This window comes from Anolis carolinensis, chromosome 1 (genome assembly GCF_035594765.1).
Source record: "Anolis carolinensis isolate JA03-04 chromosome 1, rAnoCar3.1.pri, whole genome shotgun sequence".
Classification (NCBI taxonomy): Eukaryota; Metazoa; Chordata; class Lepidosauria; order Squamata; family Dactyloidae; genus Anolis; species Anolis carolinensis.
In genome coordinates this window covers 38,864,912-38,891,693 of record NC_085841.1, presented here as the reverse complement: position 1 = coordinate 38,891,693, position 26,782 = coordinate 38,864,912, and the positions used below count along the sequence as shown (strand labels likewise).

At 36.9% G+C, this 26,782-nt stretch overlaps 1 protein-coding gene across 11 annotated transcripts in view; it reads left to right on the top strand.

The window, feature by feature from the left end:
• Positions 1-24,962, top strand: part of tmem63a (transmembrane protein 63A) — a 45,029-nt gene extending 20,067 nt beyond the window's left edge. For 5 of the 11 annotated variants that reach the window (XM_008125931.3, XM_008125933.3, XM_008125932.3 and 2 more), the window contains 17 exons: positions 1,524-1,575; positions 2,373-2,481; positions 3,849-3,919; positions 4,544-4,624; positions 6,977-7,100; positions 8,599-8,732; positions 9,067-9,204; positions 9,995-10,148; positions 10,682-10,788; positions 12,896-12,982; positions 14,944-15,018; positions 15,777-15,939; positions 16,916-17,021; positions 19,744-19,911; positions 21,791-21,906; positions 22,192-22,257; positions 24,026-24,962. In XM_008125931.3, the coding sequence (XP_008124138.1) occupies positions 1,524-1,575; positions 2,373-2,481; positions 3,849-3,919; positions 4,544-4,624; positions 6,977-7,100; positions 8,599-8,732; positions 9,067-9,204; positions 9,995-10,148; positions 10,682-10,788; positions 12,896-12,982; positions 14,944-15,018; positions 15,777-15,939; positions 16,916-17,021; positions 19,744-19,911; positions 21,791-21,906; positions 22,192-22,257; positions 24,026-24,187 (1,913 nt within the window). In that variant the 3' untranslated portion in view covers positions 24,188-24,962. Of the gene's footprint in view, positions 1-1,523; positions 1,576-2,372; positions 2,482-3,848; positions 3,920-4,543; positions 4,625-6,976; positions 7,101-8,598; positions 8,733-9,066; positions 9,205-9,994; positions 10,149-10,681; positions 10,789-12,895; positions 12,983-14,943; positions 15,019-15,776; positions 15,940-16,915; positions 17,022-19,045; positions 19,143-19,743; positions 19,912-21,790; positions 21,907-22,191; positions 22,258-24,025 lie in introns of those variants that run through there. The other 6 variants (XM_003216091.4, XR_507979.3, XM_008125935.3 and 3 more) reach the window with 6 other exon arrangements.
• The last annotated feature ends 1,820 nt before the right edge of the window (positions 24,963-26,782 follow it).

Genomic DNA, 26,782 nt, shown 5'->3' with positions numbered 1-26,782 from the left:
AAGATTGCCCTAAGTCAGAAAGTATTTGAAGGCACACAAGAAACAGCAATCATACAGAAAGGTTATAATCACTACTTACAGGAAAGAAAGATGCCCTCCCTCACTACGTCTTAAAGAGTAGCAGAGGGAGTAATGGTGTCCTACTCTCTGTTTCATTATTTTTGAAGGGAAGAATAGAGCAGGAGCGGAGCTCCTGGTAGCATAGTGTGTTAAAGTGCTGAGCTGCTGAACTTGCAGACCAAAAGGTCGCAGGTTCGAATCTGGGGAGCAGAGTGAGCGCCCACTGTTAGCTCCAGCTTCTGCCAACCTAGCTGTTCGAAAACATGCAAATGTGAGTAGATCAATAGGTACCGCTCCGGTGGGAAGATAACGGCGCTCTATGCAGTCATGCCGGCCACATGACCTTGGAGGTGTCTACAGACAACGCCGGCTCTTCAGCTTAGAAATGGAGATGAGCACCAACCCCCAGAGTCGGACACGAGCAGACTTAACATCAGGGGAAACCTTTTACCTTTACTATAGAGCAGGAAGAAGAGTATTTGCCTCAGCTACACCCCTCCCAATGTCATGTTTAAAGTTTAGCAGTGTTGCATAGCTGTTACTAGCCTATGGAAAACTCATGACTTCTATTGTGAAAGAAAAAAAATGTCAATGGGATATATTTATAAGTAGGAAAAACCTCATCTGGTGTGGAAGAAAGTTTGGTGGTATATATTTTAACATCCCTGTCTCTTCCAAGAAAGGATGAGCAGAAAAATGGGAGTTGGCTGCACATGGCAGTTGGAGTGGTATTAGACTTCATTCATTCTACAGTTTAGAGGCATCATATAACTTCTAGTAAGAGCTATGTAATTCCCTCTTTCCTTCCTCAGCCTAACTGTGTGAGCCTTTCAACTCAATGCACACTAGTGTTGTTTGCCAGGAGATTGCTGGTTACTTAACCCAAGGCACATGTGTTAGCAGCTAGAACATTTGAGGATTTCAGCAGGAGTAGATTGTTTTTAATGTATGGCTAGATGATCTTTATTACATACACCAGCTATGAATTTGTCCCAAACTGCATCATGTAGTATGTAACTTGATAGCTTTGTTCATTTACTTTTTTTTGTCGGGAGCAACCGGAGTTGCTTCTGGAGTGAGAGAATTGGCCGTCTGCAAGGACGTTGCCCAGGGGACGCCCGGATGTTTTGATGTTTTACCATCCTTGTGGGAGACTTCTCTCATGTCCCCACATGGAGCTGGAGCTGATAGAGGGAGCTCATCCGCGCTCTCCCCGGGTGGGATTCGAACTTAGCAGCCTTCAGGTCAGCAACCCAACCTTCAAGTCACAAGGCTTTTATCCCCTAGGCCATCGGAGGCTCCTATTTACTAATAATGTTCATTTACAAATAATTGTAATTATGCTAAAAAGCTGCATTAACTGAAATGCATATGAATTATTTTATTTTTGTGGAAGTACTGTATTTTGTTCTCTGCAAATAAACAAACTTACAGTGCACATATTATGCCATTCTGTTTGTCAGATAAAGACCCTTATAGCTTTGGAAGAACTACAATAGCAAATTTGAAAACAGGGTGAGTAATCATCAGGCATTAAAATATTGTGTAGTATTTCCCAAATGATTATTCCTTAAATTTATAATTTGACAATAATCTATTACTGTTGTAGCTTTAAATACACTTGGGCTTGAAATATGCCCAAATGGTAAAAGGTTCCAGTAGTTTTATTGCATTTCCAATGGAATGCAGTTCCAATGTTAGATCTTTTATATATTGAATGATAATATAGAAAATGGTTTGGCTCAGGGGTAAGATATACAAAAGAGCATAGCAGATGCCGATTTCTCTACTCTATCCAGTTCTCATATGTTTTCTCCAAAACTTGGGTGGCTAGTTGAATTAGGTGATTGAGGCCCCTTCTACACTGCCATATAATCCAGATTATTAAAAACAGATAATCCAGGTTATTTGATTTGAACTGGATTATGTGAGTCTATACTGCCATATAATTCAGCTCAGAACAGATAATCTGGATTTTATATGACAGTGTAGAAGGGGTCTTAGAGGTAGGAGGGCAGTTTCCAAAACCTAACCAGAGGCACAAGCTGAGACATAAGCAATATCTGAGGTTAAGTTTGCTTTATAATTCTATTTAAGATCTAAGATTGGCAGTCATCTTTTCATTCTTAAAATATATGGCTCCACTATAGTTACACTAAAAGTTGTAAACAGGGTAAAACAGCTGGCATTGAGAATATTTTTGTCTTGTTGTCCAATCATACTTCAAGTAATCGTCTAGGCAAATGTTAAGGCTTTGACATGTCAGTTCTAGTATTTTGAACCTTCTAATTCTGACTTTTAATGTTCAATAGTGACAATCTTCTCTGGCTGCACACAATTTTTGCTGTTGTTTACCTGATCTTAACAGTTGTCTTTATGAAGCATCATACTAGCTCAATCAAGTACAAAGATGAAAGCGTCGTAAGTGTCTGTATTTTCATTATTGTTCATGTTTGTTGTGTGTGCTGTAAAGGATTACAGTGTTCCCTTGCTATTTCGCGGTTTGCTTATTGCGGATTTGCTGTTTTGCGGATTTTTTCATATGGCCCGCCCTCCCTCACAGGCACAAAAGGGCCCAGGCTGAGGTGCGCGGCCTGTCCCGCCCTGTCCTTCTCAGCCGCCTGCAGGCAGCGCCAGTAGACTCCGCCTGCGCCTCATCACCTCAGTGAACAAGAAGGAATACAGTACAGTACATTAAAAGAGGGAGAGAGAGAGGGAGGGATGCTATATTTATTAAAATAAATATAGTGTCCCTACTTCGTGGATTTTCACTTATTGCGGGAGGTCCTGGAACATAACCCCCGCAATAAGTGAGGGAACATTGTATTCCAAAAACAGAACAGGAGGGAAAATTCTGAAAGCCTATTTTGTTGAGCTGGGGATGAGAAGCAAAGTAGCTTGAAAAAATAAGATAAAAATAGTAGTCTATTCAGAGTGAGGAAAGGACACATTGTCTTTATGTAGATTTGTTCTTGTGAGTCTCTATGATGTCAGAAGCCATATTTATAAGAGGGGCAATACTTCCTCCTACCCACATTACAGTTTGTTAGGTGTTGACATGTCAACAAGTTACATATGTGATATCTGAATGACTGCCATTGACTACTTAGAGAAAAGAAGTCAGTTGAATTTGTAGATATGGGTGACAGCAATCTCCTTGATTTTGAATTAATATTAAAATGGCCAACTAAGGGAATACATAATAATAATAATAATAATAATAATAATAATAATACTTTATTTAATACCCCGCCACCATCTCCCCAATGGGGACTCGGGGCGGCTTACATGGGGCCATGCCCAAGACAATACAATATAACCATATCATAATGCAATTAAATAATACAATACATAAAATAAACAGTACAACATAAGATCAAAACAGCAGTATAACAAGGGCGGGCCGCATGAACACTAAAATTAAAAAACTAGATTAAAAATTAAAAACTCTGGGTGAGAAAGGGATCAGAATAAAAACCTCGAGGGATAGGGATGTCAGATAGTGAACCAGTCTAGAGGATAAATATTGGGGGGAGTAGCAAAGAACATTTACTCTCCGAAAGCACACCAAGCTGCATTTAGTCATCACAATAGTTGCCTTGGGGTTTGTTTTTGTTTTTTTGCTTCTATCATATTTTTTTTTAATGTGTTAGATATTTCATTTTAATGGAATCTTTAGACTATGTGTCTGACTGAACTATATATACATTTGTGTGTGTGTAATATACCTGTAAGGTTGCTGCTGTGGTTCACTATCTTTGAGAAACTTCATTGTTGTTGTTCTGTAGGTAAAACGCACATTGTTCATAACTGGTATTCCCACAAATGCCAAGACAACGTTAATTGAAAATCACTTTCTGTAAGTTTTTCAAAAATAACTAAACTTTTGTTTAATGAAAAAAATTCACTTTAAATTTCTTTCCATATATGTAGCTCTTTTAAGTATGTTAACAAAAATGGATTGTAATTTTACCAGCAGAATCTGTTCCAGCCTTGAATTTCATGTTTGTCCCACATGTGCTGTCTAATGCAGCAGTGGAGGGATAGCCACTGGGTTCTTAGTTTTGAGATAGACCTTATCTGCTTGAACTGCCTGGTGAAGGCATTCATTTGAGAGGAACTGTGGTAAAAGACTGAATTTGTGTAAGGGTGGACAAGCAGGGGAAGCTTTCCAGAATGTAGTTGAAAACTTTGTATAGAATAAACATGAAGCTCTTTGGTCCAAGTACAGGCTGGCTTATGCTAACTCTGGTGCTGTGGCATGTATTACCGTGATTTATCTAATTGTTCTGTATTCAGGAAACAATTTTGCTTAGGTGTGTCAATTATAAATCTGTCTTGTTTCTTTAGAAGACTTTGATTTTATTTGTCTCTATTGTTTTTGTTATCAGTGCTGGAATGTACTTTGGTAAATGATTTGAAGAAACTCAATATTTTATTTAATTGTAGTCTGTTATAACCCATCTACTTTGTTCTTTTGCAGTTCAGCATATCCAACCTGTCATGTCCAGGAGGTCCAATTATGTTATGATGTATCCAAGCTCACCTATTTATATCAAGAGAGGTATATTTTATAAATAATGTCAGGTGAACTCACACTAGATTAGTTCTGAAATATGCTAGTTTCGAAAGTATCCTTGTATTAGGAATTATTATAAATACCAAATTGATTTTGCCATCTTTGTCAGCACTGGCATGCTTTCAGACTTACAGAATTGGGCATGACATACTATTATGTTTTATTGTTGTAATAAAAGATACCATAGTAAACATGTTTTGCCTGAGACATGTTTCTGCAATTGCAGAATGCTTTGCATAGAGTAGAAATTAGTTTATTTTTGTTGGTGCAGTGCTGTGATTTTGACAGTAGACTGAATTCATTTATTAAAGGTACTTTTTGTAATAGAATGAATTCGTTGCATATCTGTATTTAACACAGCCAAACGAAGTAGAATATTTTCTTTGTGTCATGGTTTTTAGGCCTGTTCCTAGGGTTCTTCGGAGCACTGATTCAGAATATTGTGTTAGCCGCATCAGCTAACTAATTTCTTAGATATGGTTATCAGTGGTTTTCTTTGGGTGAGCAGATGGTGACTGGTAGATGGCATATGTTCTTTGTCTCAAAAACTAAAGCTTATAGTGAGGAAACTGGTGCAATTTTTGGAATCAGCAAGTCAAATATACCCAGAAACAATGTTAACATTTGAGGCACCAAAATTCATTTAATTAGTTTAATTAGTTTAATTCTTTGGGTCCTGAGCACAATATACCAATAGTTTGTGTGTGCTGTGCCTTCTATCTTGAGGCAACTCACAGTATATTTTAAAATATAATAAAGCACATTAATTCCTGAGGGAAATAAACATTTATATAGACTCCCCATTCCTGATTTTAGATGTTCTCCCAGTCCTTGATATTCTGGTTCTTAATCTTTGGGCCATGGTAAATCTTTAAGAAAAACAACTGCAGTTCCATGCATATGACGCTCTCAGATTTCTCTCTTGATATACACATCAGATACTACAGCTATTGCTACCTTTAGATGGTACGCCTTAAGACAGGGAACTGCTTTGTTCTTTTTCTTGTAAAGCACCATGTACTGTATAGAATCATAGAGTTGGAGATCACAAGGGCCATCCAACCCAACCTTTGCCACACAGGAACACACAATCAAAGCACCTCTGACAGATGGCCATCCAGCCTCAGCTTAAAAACTTCCAAGGGTGGAGTCTCCACCACACTCCCTAGTATTCCATTGTTGAACAACTCTTACCATCAGGAAGTTGTTCTTGATGTTTAGGTGGCATTTCTTTCCTTGTAGTTTGAATAGATTGCTCTGTGTCATAGTCTCTGGAGCAGTAGAGAACAAGTTTGCACCCTCTTCAATATGAAATCTTTTCAAATATTTAAACATAGCTATCATGTCAACTCTTCTCTTCTTCAAGCTAAATATCCCTAGCTCCTTATATCGCCTTTTTCCTGTGATGACACTAAATAAATATATAAAGATAATGATGGCAGTGGTGGTGGTAGTGGTGATGATAATGATGATCACAACCACATGTAAGGAATGTGCAATGAGGCAAGCCTGTATTTGTGTCTCCTTGAGCTCCCCAGGCAAAGAGTCAAAATAAAGTTATCCTATCATTAATTTTGAATATAGCTTGAGCATCCCTTATCAGGAATTCCGAAATCCAAAATGCTTTAAAATCCAAAATTATTCACATGGGTGACTGAAATAGTGATGCCTTGCTATCTGATGGTTCAAAGTACACCAACTTTTGTTTCATGTGCAAAATTGTTAAAAATAAAACTGTGTTTAAAATTACCTACAGGTTATATGTGCATAAGGTGTATATGAAACGTAAATGGATTTCATGTTTAGACTTGGGTTTTTTCTCCTAAATATCGCATTTTGTACAAATATGGAAATACAGATATTACAAAATTCCCCAAAATCCAAACCACTTCTGTTCCCAAACATTTTGGATAAGGGATACTCAATCTGTATAAAAAATAAAAAGTTATTTATCCAACGTGAGTTGAAAGTATGCTTCCATGAAATTTCTTCTTTAATTAGTTATGAATGTGGTTTGCTGATCTGCAAAGCTTGTAAGTCAAGCTCCTGTAGATTTGACTAGATCAGTGTTTCTCAAACTCTCCTCCAGGTATTTTGGACTTCAGCTCCCAGAAATCCCAGCCAGTTTACCAGCTGTTAGAAAATGTGGGAGCTGAAGTCCAAAATATTTGGAAAAGGAGAGTTTGCGAAACACTGGACTAGATAATTCAGCATGTATTACTTGGTTTAAAAATCTGGCTGTTTTGTTAATCTATTCTTGCTTAGGAGAAAATAAGGTACATTTTAGACAATGACTGTAGTGTTGTTTTGTAAAGAATCCTCTCTGCTTGTGCCCAGAAAACAGGCAGAGAAAAGCGTGGATTATTATACACAAATGTTTCTGAGGTTTGGTAAACGAATTTCCATACACACAAAACCATGTGGCCAGTTCTGCTGTTGTGATGTCAGAGGTTGTGAAAAGGTAAGAGACTGTTGAATTTCTAGGCTTAAAGTGTAGAACATTTCAGGTATACAGTACATCCGTTAACAAAATAGAGTGCTCTTGGGCATTACTACTTCACCAGGAAATTTGGTACCAGTGGCAGAAATAACAAGGAAAAAATAGGATGAGTAGTTCAGTGTATTTTGGCAAATCTTTCATCCAAAACTGATATGTGAAATCAAGCAATCAGGTCACAAATAAGTAAAAACTTATAGAAAACCACTTGAATACCTCTTCCAAAATTGATCCACTATTGATTTTTTTCTCCCTTTCACTAGCCTACACTTTTCTTAAGATTTCCGTTTTGATTTCCAGACTTAGAGAGCAATGTTTTGTAGAAACATGTTGTGGGTGCTGATGAGCAGGGTTTTTTCCTTTTCCACTTTTCTCTGTTTTGTTGTTTATGAATGGTCAGTAAGAAATTCTGGAGATAGCTGTTGTTCAAGTTTCCTGATGTAAGCAGACACATACAACTATATAATAGAATCAAATAAGAGTATAATCCCATTCTTTCCTAGATCAAGCTTTGTATCCTAGAAGCTGCTTTCAGTCCTTGTAGAAACCTGAATAATTTACATAGTCCACGTCAGTTGTCCTGAGCTTTATTACTTCAATTGCTTTGTACCTTTAGAAAAAATTACATTTAACTATTTAGCTATGAGGGCCCAATATATACCCATGTTGAAATCAGTGAGAAGATGAAATTACCAAATGGCCTCTGTTCACCTTTTCTTTTTTACTCTCCCCCTTCAGCCAGCTGTTATACATTTGGCTTGTCCCAGGCCGTAATATTCTTCAACAGAAATAACTCTAATGGGCAAGGAAGGGAATTTCAGTCATGAGGGCTTGTGCAGGGAAAAATGATGTCAATCTGAATTTTGGCAGGGCAGAAATGTGTTTATCAATACAATTTTAGTGCAGTATGTTGCAAGTAAGTGTGGTGCTAATGGGGTGAATCCTGGGCAGCTCTGCGGCAAAATACTCTGAATTGTGCCTGGATTATTTTGCTGATGTAGACAACTCTTGGGATTTCACCAATTTGGACTAATTTTTATTGTAGAAATCAATGCTAACATAACTTGCAACACTGATTGTCTTGTTTCTGCTACTCTTTTGAAAATAACTGCTATTGTTTTGTTTGGGTTAACTATGTTCAATTATATATACTGCAAGCCCTAATTCTTTTTTGTTTCTTGTTTGTTTTCTGATCGCATTATAAAAGTCACAGTTCTCCCAATAGTTTTGTGTTTAAACTACATTGTTGGCTTTTTTATATCAGTAAAATCTGTTTTTCCATTAAACTACCGTTATTTGGAATTGAACATATTTATGTCATGCTAAGACTTTGAACATGTCTATTATGTTTTAGCAATAGAATGTTCAACACTGTAAAAAGAATGGTTCAGCATAGAGTTTATCTAAATAACTATATGCACAGCTAAGCACCAATTTGTAATAGCCGTCTGGTGTCCAACAGGAGGATGCTGTAGAGTACTACACAAGGGTTAGCGATAAATATCTGGAAGAATATATGAAAGAGAAAGAGATCATCTATAATAAACCGTTGGGGATGGCTTTTGTAACATTCCTGGAGAAATCCATGGCAACACAGTAAGTCCTTGTTTTTTTAAATTCAATATTGCAGCCAATATTATTTATTTTAGATAGAATGAAATACAAATCTATGATTACATGGCAAAGCAGTTTGTGGTTTCCTCTCGCATGGGCAGCATAATGTAATATTATCTTTCCCAAATATGAATTGTTTCTTTGTTTACATAATTTTTACTCAAAAAAAGCCAATTTGACTGCTAAACTCTGGACAAAGAATATTGAAGAACATGTAGATTGCTATGATTGGGATTTACTGTCATTCCTTATAATTTTCTTCGTTCATACTGAGCACTTCAAACCTTTAAAGAGCGAAACTTTTATTTCACTGCAGTGTTATTAAAGATTTCAATGCCTGTAAATGTCAAGGCTGTAGATGTACAGGAGAGCCTCAGCCATCAGCCCATAGCAAAGAACTCTGCATCTCAAGATGGAATGTAACATATGCTACCTATCCAGAGGATATTTGTTGGTAATTTTTCTGATGTTTTTCCTTACATCCTATCTGAAAGAAATGAAAGTACGAATCTGGGTTTGTTGCACTTTCAGAACGTATTTCTCTACTGGCTGTTGCATGCAGAGTGCATATGTGTTTATCTATATGTACAGTACCTATTTAGAAAGTAATGTACAAGTGTGTAAGTGGGACAGAGTGTATGCCCAGGATGGAGGGAGAGGGACACTTCATTTTGTTATAAAAAAATTTAAAATCTTTGGGCAGCTCTGCTATTGAAGTCATAAACCAATCCCACTAGTGGTTCTTCTGAAAATGTAGATTAGTTTCAATCAGTGTATAAGCTGCTGTGACATTTTCTAAGGGATCCTGTGGCCCTTATCCAACAATGCATGTTTCCTACATCCAAAGCTGTGTAAGAAGAGGCTTATTTAAAGGGCAACAAGTGAACTGAGTCATCTCTAGAAACATAGTGTACTCTTTCTCCTTGTAAATTCTAGCCACTTTGAGTCTCCTTATGGAGCGAAAAAGCAGGGTATAAATAAACATAATAATAAATTCTTATGGAAGCTCTCTTTTTTCCTCCCTTGGTAAACAATTCCTCCTCTCAAGAATCTAATGCCCCAAATGGGATTTTTCAATAAATGTTGGTTTGTATATTTCTTAATCAGGGTTCTGTGCTTGCTGGGTTGCTGATGGGAGGGGAGATTCAAACAGAAGAGTGGTAGGCCTTTTAGGCAAAACAACTCTTCTATCAATATTGCCATATATACATATTTATGGTATAATGTCTATTTTTGGTTGGCAGGAGTAATCTCTCAGTCCGAGGCATAAGGTGGTGGTTTTGGTGTCTGTGCATCAATTTGCTCCTTTTTCTTGTGCTCTTTTTCCTGACCACACCTTCTATCATTATCACAACGATGGACAAGTTCAATGTAACCAAACCCATTCATTATCTTAATGTGAGTAGTCCATTGTGTTTCTGAGTTTCACCATCTATTATTCTCTGTGCTGTGGCAGAAGTTTAATCATATAAAGTAAGATTAGACAATTGCTGTCTGAATTTTTTTTTCTTGCCTTTACTATTTGGCCTAGTTTTCTGTAGAACTAGGAAGATATACATGTGTTGAAAATTATGTAGCTATGTACAATAATTATTATATCCATTAGAAAAGATGAGTCAATTTGACAGCATTAAGGTGTTTTAGATTGCTAGTACATCTAGTACATCTGAATAAGGATTATTGGTACTGTAGGCCCATACATATGAAGGGCATCAGGTTGTCTACCCTTATTTAGAGGATCTTTCCCAATAATGGTAGTTACTATTCAGAAGCCTTGTATTAATCCACTATACAAACTTTTTGGCAAATCCTAGGCAGAATTTCATTATTTCCACCAGTCAACCTGAGCTATTTCATTTAAAAACCAACTACAACAGAAATACTTTCAGAACTAGACTAAATTTATCCCTCTCTTTTCTCTTTTTCCTCAGAATCCTGTTGTTAGCCAGTTCTTCCCAACAGTTCTTCTGTGGTCCTTTTCAGCTTTACTACCAACTATAGTTTATTACTCGACAATATTTGAATCACATTGGACAAGGTAAGAGGGTTTTTATTTTATTTTTCACTGGTAAAAGTTTTTGAAATTCTTTTGAAGGAAGCGAGAATAACAAGAGGAAGCAGAGTACTGTTCAGATTTTATAGAAAGTAGAACTGCAAATCACAAGCTCCTTTTGTCTAAATTCAGTTTATAGTTAGTAGTCAGTTTTCTTTAACCTGATGTCCAAAGGCAGGAACTATAGTCTTTTGAAACCTTTCAATTGAACAAAATTTTATTTAAAATGGTAAGGTTGTGGCTCCGTTTCTTAGGCATTTTGGTTGCTAAGGTCTAATGTGTGGCATTTTTTTGTTTAGTATCTAATCCATTTGGATTGTGCATTTGACTTATGGAAGCATACACAGATGTACTGCATGTTTTCTAGTGGACCTTTTGTAATAGTTCTCTTCGAATGCTTATGGCATTAAATTGTTTATTTATTTATTTTGTGTCAAAAGCATTGCATAATAAATAAATGTAAAAGTGATGAAATAAAGGAAATCACAAGCAGCTAAATAGTTTTAGACCAAAAGCGGGCAACAGCGACTGCATTGTCCGTAGCTTTAAATAAGTCCTCCTCCGTACATGAGGCAGGACATTGTGGGCAAGCATACATATCCGGAGTTGTTTGTTCTGCTCCACAGTCACACAAGCTGGAGGATTCATCCAGGTCAGGGGTCCCCAAACTAAGGCCCGGGGGCCGGATGCGGCCCTCCAAGGTCATTTACCTGGCCCCCGCCCTCAGTTTTATAATATAATATTTTATATCATTTTTAATAATATAATATATTGTATATACATATAATATTGATAATAATATTATAATGTTATACAATATAATACTAATAATAATACCATATAATAATATTAATTATATGTTATATATTACATATAATATTACAGTATAGTGGTATAGTTCAATATAGTAATATATAATGCTAATATTATGCTATGCTAATAATATAATATATTGTATATATATACAGTTGTTCTGAGTCCCCTTCGGGGTGAGAAGGGCGGGATATAAATGTAATAAATAAATGTAGTAAATGAATAAATAAATAATTTTAGACTTAGGCTCGCCCAAAGTCTGAAATGACTTGAAGGCACACAACAACAACAATCCTAATTAACTTGACTATCTCATTGGCCAGAAGCAGGCCCACACTTCTGATAGGTTTATGTTGGTTACAATTGTTTTCATTTTTAAATATTGTACTGTTCTTTCATTGTTGTTGTTCTTTTGCACTACAAATAATACATGTGCAGTGTGCATAAGAATTTGTTCGGTTTTTTTTTTTCAAATGATAATTTGGCCCCTCCACAGTCTAAAGGATTGTGGACCAGCCCTGTGCTTTAAAAGTTTGAGGACCCCTGATCCAGGTAGTGCCACCTTGCCAAGTTGTCTTTTGATCTGCCCACTCCGCTTCTGAGTCTGTTTAGGGACTTCAAAGTTGCCCATTCTTGCTTTGCCCCTGGAGGAAGACCCTCATGGGGGGCCATCCAGTTGGAATTGCTTGGTTTAGCTGCCCAGAGAGACACTCTTGCTGTTGATGGAGGAACATTAAGAGGAGTGGTGGTTCTCATGAAGCCCTTCCTTGATTTGAGTCTACTGGGAGGATGCTGATAGTCATGCAGTAGGTGGCTTTCACAATGTTCAACCTTATTTCTCTCACAGTTAGCAGCAATTTCCCATCACACGTCAGGAGGTGCAGTGCTAGCTAACTTGTAAAGTTTATCAACAGGTGTAGGTTTAAGGCATCCTGTGATTATTCTGCATGTTTCGTTCAGTGCTATGTCCACCTGCTTTGCATGGGCAGACTTGTGCCAGACAGGACAGGCATACTCGGCAGTTGAGTAAGACAAGGCCAGGGCTGCTGATCTTATTAATTGTGGGTCTGAACCCCATGCACTGCCAGTAAGTTTCCGCAAAATGTTGTTGCGTGCATTAAATGGTAACTTGGTAGCATTTTTAAAGTTGACTGGGTAATTGGTATGAAGTTAGTTCCTTGTTTTTAGTATTTTGAGAACGGGTTTTTCCAAAATCTTAGTTAGAAAGATAGAAGACAAGATATTTTTTTTACTAAAATGCACTTCCTTTTTAAAATAGATCTGGTGAAAACAGAATAATGATGCATAAAGTTTACATATTTCTGATCTTCATGGTGTTGATTCTGCCTTCACTTGGATTGACAAGGTAAAAGGGGACTTAGAGCTCTAGTGTTTTAGCTATGGTTGAAAAGAGAAATACACAGTGTAGTTTACAGAAATTTTAGTCCTTTCTAAATTTTCTACATTTTGTTGTATTATAAGTTGGAATTGAAATATATTTAATTGGAATTGTTTCCATTTGATGTACACAAGATAAACATCACTGTGAATGTGCAATAATATTATGGCACAAAATTTAAGCAGATAAAAACTGGCAATGGTTGGCTGCATAACTGTATTCATCCCTTTCATGTTTCTAGAAAGTGTTGACTGGGTTGAATAAGTACTCAACTAATCAATGTAATCTTGTTCTTATTCACGTATTTTAATGTAAGAAAAGGGGCCCCTAATGGCACAGTGTGTTAAAGCGCTGAGCTGCTGAACTTACGGACCAAAAGGTCCCAGGTTCAAATCCCAGGAGCGGAATGAGCACCCACTGTTAGCCCCAGCTCCCGCCAACCTAGCAGTTTGAAAACATGCCAATGTGAGTAGATCAATAGGTACCGCTCCGGTGGGAAGGTAACGGCGCTCCATGCAGCCATGCCGGCCACATGACCTTGGAGGTGTCTATGGACAACGGCGGCTCTTCGGCCTAGAAATGGAGATGAGCACCAATCCCCAGAGTCGGTTACGACTGGACTTAATGTCAGGGGAAACCTTTACCTTTATCTTTTTTAATGTTAAGAAAACATGGAAAAGAAAGATGCACTTCTCTACAAGGTACTGTACGAGTATACCTATGTATGAGTATATCTATATACAGGCAGTCCACAATTTACGAACAAGATAGGTTCTGTAGGCTTGTTCTTAAGTTAAATTTGTATCTAAGTCAGAACACATAAATTTTAAAGTGTATCTCTATCTATCTATCTATCTATCTATCTATCTATCTATCTATCTATAGATAGCATATAGAAGAGTTAACACTCCTGTGTTGTTTGTTTTGCTGTCTGTGCTCCATTGAATATTTCAGCTCACGTTCTGTCCCTGTGATAATTGGAGTTTGAAAAATTTAGCTTGTTGTGGAAACAAGGATTGGTGATAAAGCTTCACTGAAGACATGATACTCTTGACAGGAGTGAATTTCCCTTCCCAGGGGTAGATTTCTCTCATTTCCTGTTGTCTTATCCCATTCTTAATTATGAGTCATTTGTAAGTCATCTTTTTGTAACCCGGGGACTGACTGTATACAGATATGTAATATTGAAACCTATCATATAGTACTTGTTGCACCAAACAGATCATATACTTCTGTCCTTCTGTAATGAGAAGTCATTTTTTAAGTTACTTGTGAAGCTTAAAGCCAAGCCACAGATGATAACACAAATTTAATTACAATCAGGTTTTTCTTTCATAATTTTAAAAGTTGTGAAGGGTGGGTGGAATTTTAATCAGAGAATCCTCCCTCTTATGCCATTTTCCAAGAGAAAACCTTTCTCCCCTGTTTCCTCCACCTTGCATTGCTGCAGCTGCTAGCACTTGGAGGGAGAAACATAGGCAGCTCCAGAGTGATTGGGGGAATCTTACTAGCAGGTGAAAATGTTAACTTGTTTACGCCAGCACCTCTGTTACAATGAAAATCTGAGCCATCCACAGTTGCTTTTAAGCTAGAGTAAGTTTTTGTTTATTAACTAAAAGTTTGGGACTTGAAACCTGTTAGTAGTCTCAACTAAAGTTAAAGAGTTAATATGTGCCTGGGCAGGTCTTGTTGATTTTAATTGGTCTGCTCTATTTGGAAATAACAGTAAGATTCATACCAGAGAGATTCCTCTCTCAGATTTTTCCAGAAATATTAATTTTGGTCATTAGACATAAATGTGTTTTGAAAATTTAATATTCAAAACTGAAAAACAAAATAAATTATTAAACAAAATTATTAAATAAAATATTATTAATAATAATAAATCTTGATACACTAATGAACATGTTGTTCTTTTGGCTAATTAGTGATATTTCTTCTAGTCTTGATTTCTTCTTTCGTTGGGTGTTTGACCAAGCATCTGAATCCAGAATTAGATTAGAGTAAGTATCTTAAAGAAACTTTTCTACCTTTTATTGTCTGACCAAATTATGTAAATTTTCCTGTGTAAAGTTTCAGTATGGAACCATAATAATATATCATTTGCTTCCCCTTGGAAAGTGAGTATTGCCTTAAATTCTGAAAATCCAAGTAATATAATTGCACTGTGTTGTAATCAACACTAAAGGGTTTTCACCTCTTGGAAGTAATCCAGAAAAAAACAAGCTGTGTGTTGACTATAGTTTAATAATAATAATAATAATAATAATAATAATAATAATAATAATAATAATAATAAATAATATAATTTTATTTATAGCCTGCTCTATCTCCCCAAGGGGACTTTTAGGTGCAAATAGACTGCCAGAATGGAAAGGGATCTTGTAAGTCATCTAGTTCAGTTCCCTACTCAATGCAGGATGTAACTAAAGCATCCTCAACAGATGCTTTTTCATAATTTGCTTTAATCCATCCAGTAAAGGAAAGCCTAGTGCCATTCAAAGCAGTTTATTAGTGATTAGTTGTGGAGGAAAAGTCAAGGAGGGCGAGTGGATGGATTTTCCACACTTGTGAGAGAAAGTCCTTTGCCTCTAAACCCTGCTAATGTGGAAGGCCAATCGTAAATCAAAAGTTTGTGTAATGATTGGGACAGAGGCAGAGTTCACCCAAGAACCAGGGAAGAATGTTCAAGATTGAAGTACAACTGAGCAGAAGGTCTGTTGTTGCATACCTTCTTATTCATTCTTTTTAAACTGTGCAGGTGTGTCTTTCTCCCTGATCAAGGAGCATTTTTTGTAAACTATGTGATTGCATCGTCATTTATTGGCAATGGGATGGAGCTGCTGCGTTTGCCAGGCCTCATGCTATATACCATTCGTATGATTCTAGCCAAATCTGCTTCAGAGAGAAAAAATGTCAAGCAGGTACAAAAGCTTTCTGATGACCTTCAAAGGTAGCATAATTGTGTGTGTGCCTTCAAGTCACCTGATTTATGACAATCTCATCAATTTCATTAGGTTTTCTTAGGCAAGGCATATTCAGAGGTGCTTTTTACAAGCTCCTTCCTCTGAAATACATTCTGAAGCACTGCTTCTTAAACTATGGGTCCCAACTCCAAATGGAGTCTCCTTATCTCAATGTTGGGATCCCAGAATTTTTTTCTGAATGCCATTACTGACTATTTTAGACATTTACACAAATCTGTTATGCAGTGTTTACAGTGGACTCTGTAGAAGATGCTTCAGCTGTATTTCATAAAAAGGAAAATAAACCTGTTTAGCGAGCCTTGAGAATATTGATTTGTTGTCAGTAAATGTTTGATTTTTGTGCCTAATTTAGTGATATACCTCTATACCTGGAATCATGTATACATTTCTTGGACCAAAAGGGGTCCTGAGTGGAAAAGCTTAATTAGCCCTAATCTGCAGCATCTAGTCTATATTGGTCTTTCCTCATCCATGTCGGTATCAGGGTATCCCTGCTTAGTTTCCAGGTTCAGAGAGGATTTAACTGAAACAATCCTCAATTCCATGGAAGACTGGAACTCAGTTTTCTCAGCCAGTCACTTCAAAATTTGAGGATGTTTAATTATATGACTAATTTTTCATTTAATTTTGTAGTATGAGTGTCAGGATGATCTGAGCAGCCTCTTCATGCAGCTCTATGCTCTCAATTAAACAAATCAAAACATTGACCCTTCTTTACATTTTTCCTGGGTCTATGCAAATATTTAAATTAATCAGCTGAATGTGCCTTGTGCTAATGCAAATCTCCAAAACTCAGTGTCTTGTATGGACAGATCATTTTTAACACAAGTAGTGATAAATTTGTAATAAAAAAGAATAAAGGTCACAGTTTATTTTTTGGCAATTCTAACTATGAATTTTTATTTCCTTGTAGCAACAAGCTTATCAATTTGAATTTGGAGCAATGTATGCTGGGACACTGTGTGTTTTCTCAGTCATCATGGCTTACAGCATCACTTGCCCCATTATTGTCCCATTTGGTAAGTTAGTCAGTGAGTTGGGATTGTAGTGAAACAAGAAGAATCTTCTGGTGGAAGAGCTTAATAATACTATTGATATATGTATTCATTTATTCTTTCATAGAATCATAGAGTTGGAAGAGACCACATGGGCCCTCTAGTCCAACCCCCTGCCATGTAGGAAAAGCACAATCAAAGGAGCTCAAACAGATGGTCAACCAGTCTCTGTTTAAAAGTTTCCAAGAAAGGAGCTTCCACCACACTCTAAGGCAGAGTTCCATTGCTGAACAGCTCTTGCAGTCAGGAAGTTCTTCCTAATGTTCAGGTGGAATCTCCTTTCCTGTAATTTGAACCCATTGCTCCGAGTCCTAGTTTTCAAGGCAGAAAACAAGCTTGCTCCCTCCTTCTTGTGACATCCTTTCAGATATTTATACATGGCTATCATGTCTTCCCTCAACCTTCTCTTTTGCAGGCTAAACATACTCAGCTCTTTAAGACACTTCATAGGGCATGGTCTCCAGACCTTTGATCATTTTAGTTGCACTTCTTCATTGAATTTATGTTTTGCCTTTCTCGTATTACGGAAATGTGGAAATCTAAAACTTATACCAATGTTATTGCTGAATCAGATTATTACAATTATTCTTGATTATTATTACAAGAGGATAATAAGCTGTATCATTGTTATGAATTTCTGCTTGTATGATTTGAGGACAACAATAAAGGGAGATTTTCAGCCTAAGTACAATAGAGGTGTTATGTTTCATGACCTAAACCAAATTGTCCCAACTAGAGTACATCCAGTGAATCAGTGGAATTTACGGATATCTCACTGATTCAATGGGTTCAATTTAGGTGTGTCTAACAGTTGAATTTAGGGATGAGGTTTTTAAAAACAACAGGGGATTAAATTTCTTCAAGCCTCTTTTCATAGTTGTAATAATTCTTGTTTGTAGTATTTGTGCTTCTAGTGTCCTAAGACAAACTTGTAGGAAGTTAACATTGTCAGCCATGTGTATAAAAAAACATTATCAACCAATGTTTGTTTAAGAGCAACTCTGTGATTTTAGCAGTCTTCAGGAAAGTCCGGTAAAAGATAATGATATGCTATTGCTGGCCTGAGAAATAATATGAAAGAAGTAACTAGTGCTGCCTACAACATCCTGGTTGATCTGGTAGACTGTAAATAATGCTACATGTAGTATCATTTTCTAGGTGGCAGTGATAATGGGTTTTGATGCCAGGTGTATTGTAACTAAAATACACAAAGTAGAATTGCACCCATGGTACATGGTACAACATATGTATGCACAACTTCATGCTTTCTGCTTTTTTCACATATAGTGAACAAATAGTTATACCAGCCAGCTTCATAAACCCATTTAGAATTCAAGAAACGAGTTTAATGTAGCATTTATTTATTTATTTATTTATTTATTTCTATCATTTCTACCCCCGCCCTTCTCACCCGAGGGGACTCAGGGCGGCTTACAGACTGGCAGTTTATGCCGATACACCTTATATAATAAAATAAACATTAAAACAGTTATAATATACAATATACAAAATTTAAAATAGTGCAAAGTGCTTATGCCATTCATCCACTCAAAAAAAATGTTAGAACTGCTTGCACCTCCTTTGGGAGAGTTTTTTATTGGGGTTTTAAAGTTAGGTTTTTCATATTTGAAACTGCAGACAAATAGGCGAGTAGCTACTGAAGTTTGGTTAAGATCCCTTGCTTTTTTGTGTAGTTTTGCTTGCTGTTGATATGCATAGTTAGTTACATATTTAGTGTTCTACTATAGAACATGATAAAACTTTTGATAAAACTTTTCTGCAAATTGATAGTTACCTGAGAGTATTTCCCACTGAATTCAGTTTGCACTTAGTTCTGATTAGATATGCAACAGCGCTCAGTGGGATGCATTCTTATTGAAGTATGTGCTTCCTGATTGCTGACTTCGCTTGTCTAACAGTGGTGCATGGCATTTGTCAGCAGAAAATATTGATCCCAGTGCGCCCTCCCTTTTTGTTTTGTTTTGTAGACAAACTCAGATGAATGGATGTCCTGCTCTCTGCACACCAAATGTGATAATGTGCAAGCAATCAAAACTTAATGTTAACAAATGTTAAGCAACAAAGGTTAACAAATATTAAGCAATCAAAACTTAGTTATAATACTCAAGCACATTCTAACCAAATGCTGACAGAAATCCTGTTGATTAACAACTGCATAAATGTAACATTAATACATAACATAAACTGAACTTGAAAAAGAAAACTTATTACATTGCTTTTTATTGGTTAAATTGTGGGTGGGAACTGTCTGCGCTCCTGATTGTGGACTTTAAATACCACAATTTCTTGCCATTGGCTATACTAGTTAAGGCTGTTGGGAGTTCGTTCAACAATATTTGGGGAGAGCACATAACTTCCTCCCCTGTGTTAAGACAAGAAAACCTCATTCAAAAAGTAGATGAATGAAAGAAAGTTGCAGCCTATTTGTGGCAAAGGAGAGGTATAATCTAACCTTTAAAATCCTTGTCAAAATTTGATCATAAATGGCTTATTTAGAATACTTTAATGTGCTATTTGTCATAATAATATACTAACATAGAGCTTAATTCTGGATACCCGATTTGTATAGAAATCTTAGTGGTTCTGTTTTTGAGGTGGAAAATGGGGCAGAAATGTATTTCAGTATTATACATTTTAATAATGGTGCCCTTTTTTCTAACTTCAGGCTTAATTTATATGCTTCTGAAGCATACAGTGGACCGACACAATCTGTACTATGCATTCCTTCCTGCAAAACTCGAGAGGGAGCTCCATGTTGCTGCTGTGAATCAGGCCTTGGCTGCACCAATCCTCTGCTTGTTTTGGTTATATTTTTTCTCATTTTTGAGGCTAGGTAAATATGTATGGCTTTACAAGTCAATTTGCTATGGGTGAAACAAATGGAAGTGACCTTTGGCATTTTGCATGGATTTTTAAACCATACTGTTTGTTGATGTGAATCACTTTGAAAAGATATAGCTATAGTGTAGGATTCTGAGCAGAGCAGTGGACAGTTATGAATAGTGCTGTGGCCAATAATTCAGATGGACTTAGGTGAAAGTATGTTCAGTTGTTGATAAGCTCAGAGATTAAAAGAAAGTCCAAAACTGTGTAACATATACAGTAGGAATATAGAACACGAGAGACACGAATCAGGGGAAGCTAGATGTAGGAAAAAGAGAACTGAGTCAGTTAAAATGAAGTGGAACATTTTGAGTTAGATAATTGCACAATGTTTCACTCAGAAAATGAAAACCTAAAAAGAAATAAGGTAGCATTAATAGCGGGGAGAGATATAACGAAAGAAGTCAGAGGATATAGAGTTTCCTTCTGTATCCAGTGATTCTGCACTCAGAGATTCACTCATCCAGAACTTGAAAATGTTTTTTAAAAATCCAAGAAGCAAATCTTGATGTTGCCATTTTATGGAAGAGTCACTATTTTACTATGCTATTTTATATAATAGGACTTAAGTACCCTCATATTTTGTTATTCACGGGGTAAATCCTAGATAATGGAACGCACCAAAGAATTTCAAAAGAAAATCAGTCTGTGCTTTATACATTATAGCAAAGCATTGTATAGATCATGAAAAACTGGATCGTCTTAAAGAAATTGGTGTTCCACAACATTTGGTTATCCTGATGTGTAAGCTAAATTCAGAACAAGAATATAATAGCATGTTAGAACAGAATATGGAAAAACATAATAGTTTCCAATTGGCAAGGTGGTCAGAGGAAGGAGGTGCAAAATTTGCAGGGAGGGAGAATTTAAGATCTGCAGATAACACCATGCTATTTGTAGAAACCGGGAGACTTGGAACAATTACTGAAGAAAGTCAGAACAGTGTAAACACAGGTTTGCAATTGAACAATGAAAAATAACAATTATGACCACATATGGTTTACATAACTTAAAAACAGACAATGGAGGTCTAAAATTTTCCATATCTTGGGCCAGTCAATCAGAATGGAGATGCAGTCAAGAAGGCTAGGATTTGGAAGGGCAGTTACAAAGGAACTAGACAAGATCCTGAAGTGTCAGGATACATCATTGAATTCTGAATGTAGGCTTGTACATGCTGTTGTATCTCCTGCTTGTATGTATTATTATGAAAGCTGGACAATGAAGAAAATGTGCTTATTTGAAATAATGGCCCAAGAGATGGATAGAGTGGAGTGCTAAAAATACAAATGTTTTCTAGAACAAATCAAACTTGAACACTCCCTAGAAGTCAAGATGGCTAAACAAAGACTGGCATATTTTGGGCATATGAGAAGAGGATGTGATTCATTAGAAAATAATGTGTAAAAAGGTAGACTTGGTCAAGGAAGCCATAGTGCTGTGTCTGCAAGACCTGATGATAGCGTGACTTAGAGGTCTCTCATTCATAGGGTCACCATAAGTTAAATTTGACTTTATAAGCACATAATTACAAGGGTTTCTGATACTAATATATAGGAAACAGGGTTATTCAGATGTTGAAATCAAGGGTGCATAGAGCGATTTTTGTATCCCCTCGGGTGAGAAGGACAGGGTATAAATGTTGTAAATAAATAAATAAATATAAATAGCAGGAATATTATTTGCATATTACACATAATAGATAGATATATTCGATATGTGCTTTGGCTACTGTTTTCTTTTCATGTGTATAATTGATATTCCCATCACTCCATCCCCTCCTAATCCTATCAGTTAATTTTTTGTTGATGTCTTTGTATTTTTCTTAGGTTTTAAAGCACCTACAACTTTATTTACATTCCTGGTTTTAGGTATAGCTATTGCTGTTTGCTTAGGCTATACCTGCTTTAACTGCCTCAAATTCCTGAGCCCTCTGAATTACAAGGTAAATCACAGTAGATGTAGCTGAGTGTTTCTAAACAATTTGTCTCCCTTTGGAAGTGGATTTGGCATTGATATTAAGTATCAAAACTGGTCAATCTACATTTGACTTTCATCAGACCAGATTCTGGTTAATTATATACTTAAATACAAAAAAGTTACCCAAAAGGGGTTGAGAGCTTTATTATAGATGTTAAGGTGCCAGATTTGGGTGCGTTGATATATGTATAGTCTTTGGAATTTTGGAATTTACTTTGTTGAAATGACTGTCCTCATTTGATACTTGCAGGTAGAACAGTATGAAACTAGTGAAGGAGTAAGACACGGTGTTTCAGTATCAACGCCAAAATCTTCTGTAAGCATTTTTTTAAAATCAATTACTTGTTCTTCGTATAAATAGATATCTGAATAAATGTGAAATATTGCTTTACAGAATAGGAGTAAGTATTTGATTCTGTTTTTACAACAGAATTAGGGAACCAAACGCTTAATTGACACATCTGGTAATGGGGAGATGGTTTGTCCATGCAGAAGCTAGGTTATATTAAGATATAAAGTTTTATATTATTAGGGATAAAAATACAGGAGTGGCTGCATTGAAATACAAAGCAGATACAGTGGGTATACTGTTACTTGGCTACTTAGGCAAGCATGGTTACAAAGCCTTCAGGGGAAGGACAGTGATATTCATTGTGTCTGCATCTTGCCCTGAGGTGATGTAGAGCAGAACTTTACAAACTGTGTCTCATGACACACTAGTGTGGCATCTGTGTTCAAAGCTGTGTCGCATAAAAAATGACCCCCCCCCCCCTCCATCTCCACAAAGACTGCCTGGCAGCCGCTTGGAGAAAACATGTTAGCCACCTCGGAGGAGTAGGAGTAGGCATCAGCAGGAGCAATAGCAGTGGCCACTCAGGCGCTGGCAAGCCTGAGTCCCACCACCCTCCTCGTTGTTCTGGGCTCTCTGCTTCACCCCCAATGGCAGTGGCCCAAACAGCAACCCCAGCCACAGCAGGGGAGGGAGGGAGGGAGGAGGAAGAGGAACAGGAGGAAGAGGAACAGGAGGAGGAGGAAGAAGAGGCGGAGGAAGAAGAGGAGGAAGAAGAGGAAGAGGAGGAAGAACTTGGAGGAGGAAAATGTGGAGTAGAATGAGGATGAGTAGAGGTTCAGGGGAGGAGCACAGAATTAGAAGAGACCCTCAAAGGGCATCCAGTCTAACCCCTTTCAATCAGGCAGGAAGACACAATCAAAATCCTCCTAATAGACAGGCTTCCAGCCTGTTCAAAAACCTCCAGTGAAGGAAACAGCTGGACTCCCAGGCAGTCTGTATTTCACTAGTGCTGGAAGACCCCCAGAGGGCATCTAGTCCAATCCCCTTCAACCAAGCAGGAAGACACAATCAAAGCCAGCTTCTGTTTAAAAATCTCCAGAGGTTTAATCACTATAGAAATTGAGTTCTGGTGCTGTTAAATCGGTACCATTAGAACTTTTATAATTTTCTCAATTTGTTGTTGGAGTTGCTTTAATTACCACTAAAATGGATAATTAAGACAAAATCTGTTGACAGTGATGTTTATGATTAACCACATTGAGCAGGTATAGAGAAAACTGCATAATAATAAACTGTACTACATAAGAAGTGTAAAGAAAAATATTCCAAATCTCTTGAATTACTGCATCACAAAATGATATACATGTCTAAAAAATGTGTCACCAACATGAAAAGTTTGGAAAGCTCTAGTGTAGAGTAAGTTGTTATGCAGCATAAAAGATGATACTATATCCCTTATGGCTATAAGCTAAAGAGAAATAAAGTCAATACAGAGATTTTTTTTCTTCGTTAAAGTTACAAATCAGCCCTAGGCCCTTTCATGAGAAAGACAATCTGTTCATCATCAAATCTGGAAATAAATTTAGACGTTGGTAAAAGTGTCAATAGGGGTTAAATTGGGTTGCTTTACCTAATGTGGGATAGAATCAAATCTAATTAAATCAAAACCCAAGGTAAGACGATGCAAAATCCACTTTATCCAGCCTCTTCATCAAAGGTGGTATAATTTGAAGGAATCAAACATTTTCTCAATAATTTTCATGATTCAAGAGTGCATTTTATGTCGTTCCAGGTTTATGTCCCTTATGTTCTGCAACGTAGTCCTACTGAAAGAACACTTTTGTCTCGTATGGACCAACGGTACTACGGGACCCTGTCAGAGACCAGTCGAACAAGAGAACGAGTCCTCCATGTCTCTTATGCTGATCAACCTGTATTCATTGACGAGTCATAAAAGTATGTGTCATGATGTCACGGACTATCACAAGGTGGCGCCCTAGGCCTTATTTTGGAGCAGCAGATTTCACTAAAGTGTTCCTAGGTTGCACGGTCTGATCATTCAGGGAAGTTTCAGTTCTGCCGATTTTGCAATGTTGCCACCTTGGGCTTGGTTGCTTTTATAGGTCATTATGCAAATTGTAAAATAGGCATACTGAAAAACACTGCTCAGAGAAACCACTTTGGTTTACTTTTTTATGGAAAAATTATATTTTATGGGCAAGTGCTAGATCACTGGTATTCGTTAAACACTTGAGGGTTAAGTCCAAAGGCAACACTTGTTTCTATAATAAATAGAGAAGGAAAAGACAAGTAAATGAAATCTGGGGACTGTTCTGAATTGGCAAGAGTATTCCTCTTCTGAGAAGAGGATTTTCCTGCAAATATAAAAGGAAGGTGTATCTAGAAAAAAAGGACTTGGCGTGACAAACATTGCTTATTGGAGATTTTTTAAAACATGTGGAGTGAGTTTGTTAATTTTCTGGTCACTGTTTTAAACGCCTCTCACAAGGGAAGCTTAATTTGCCAAGCAATAAAGGATATGAACATTTTTATCATTTTTAATATCTCTGGCTTATTAAAAAAAGAAGTCGACTTTAAGTGCCAAAATATCACAAATGAAATGTTAGCTAGTTTTTAAATTATGTTTCAGGTGTAAATTTCTACAAGAAGCTATGTTGAATCTAACTGTAATTAAGCAATCACATGGAATAAAACACTGAATTCAGATACATGTGTGTACATAGATTTTTGTAAAACAGTGTGTTTTCTGAACTTGAGCAAAATACCATGTCAATATCTGCGTATAGAATAGCTCAGGAAAATCCTGCAAATCTCTTGGGAAGACAGGCGGACAAATGTCAGCGTGCTGGAAGACCACCAGCATTGAAGCGATGCTCCTACGCCATCAACTCTGCTGGACTGGCCACGTTGTCTGAATGCCCGATCACCGTCTCCCAAAGCTCTACTCTACTCCGAACTCAAGAACGGGAAACGTAATGTTGGTGGGCAGGAAAAGAGATTTAAAGATGGGCTCAAAGCCAACCTTAAAAACTGTGGCATAGACACTGAGAACTGGGAAGTCCTGGCCCTTGAGCGCTCTAATTGGAGGTCAGCTGTAACCAGCAGTGCTGCGGAGTTCGAAGAGGCACGAACGGAGGGCTTAAGGGAGAAACGTGCCAAGAGGAAGGAGCGTCAAGCTAACCCCGACCGGGACCGCCTTCCACCTGGAAACCGATGTCCTCACTGCGGGAGATTATGCGGGTCAAGAATAGGTCTCTCCAGCCACCTAAGAACCCACCCCCAAGACACCAAGGATGGAAGACAATCGTCCTCGAGCTACGAGGGATCACCTAAGTAAGTAAGTAAGTATAGAATAGCCCAGTTCTTCCCAACAGAATTTTGTTATATGTATAAGTCATATTCTACTTTTCTTATGTAATATATTCTACCATTGCTAGCTATGGCAGTGAAGACCGAACTCTTGATTATTAACTGCCATCCTGATTCAACGTTAACACTTAGATTTGATCAGAGGCTGCTTATCTATTTCTATCTATGTAAGATAAGCTGTCTCTTACCAAATCGGGCCACTGGTGTATCTAGTTTAGTATAATCTACATGAAATGGCAGTGGCTCTTCAAGGTCTCAATCAGAAGCCTTTTATAATTCTATCCAAAGATGCTAGAAGTTGAATCACAAACCAACTGCATGCAAAATGTTTCCTGACATTTATTTGTTTATTTAATTTATATACCACTCTTCTCCCCCAGGGGAACACAGAGCGGTCTTGAGCTATGCAGCCTTAAAGAAATAAGCTTGCTTTTAATTTTCAGATATCTAAAATGCTATCATGGAAAATGGGTAGTATTCAAACTATTAGATTCAAATTACAAGAAAGGAGATTCCAGCTAAACTTTAGGAAGAACTTCTTCGGCAGCAGAATAGTTTACTGTGGAAGGTGATGAATTTCATTGGCAGTTTTAAAATAGAATTTTGATGGCTTACTTACAGAAATTATTTAGCAGTGCATTCATATATAAGCAGAGATAAGGACTACATAAACTTCAGAGTTCTTTCCAACTTTATTATTCTCAGTTTAATCTTTGTTTATTTAATCTGTGGTTTGCATTTTCATTCATTCTTTTTTGAAATGATTCCTATTTTAACACTTGCTTAAACTTGGAACAGGTATTTTTTATTTGTTGACTTCAATGTATGTATGAAGCTCTATGGATGAAAGACTCTGAAGTCAGCCTATCCTTAACAATCCTGATCTCGTTTTACAGAGTTTGGGCTATGGTTTCTTTAATTGAGCTTCTCCAAATATCTGTTATATATAGGTATGTCAGTTTGATAGCATTTAAGTTTTTTGGTTTTATTCTATGGAATCTTCCTTCACTGTCTTGAATCTTGTCTATTGTCTTTGTTGATAATTTTCCTTGGTATGTTAATAATTTTCCTATCCTTTTATTTTCTTAAAGTTGAGAACATATTTACATACATATTTCTGCATTACTACCTTTTTCCCTTTTATGATAATGAATGGCTT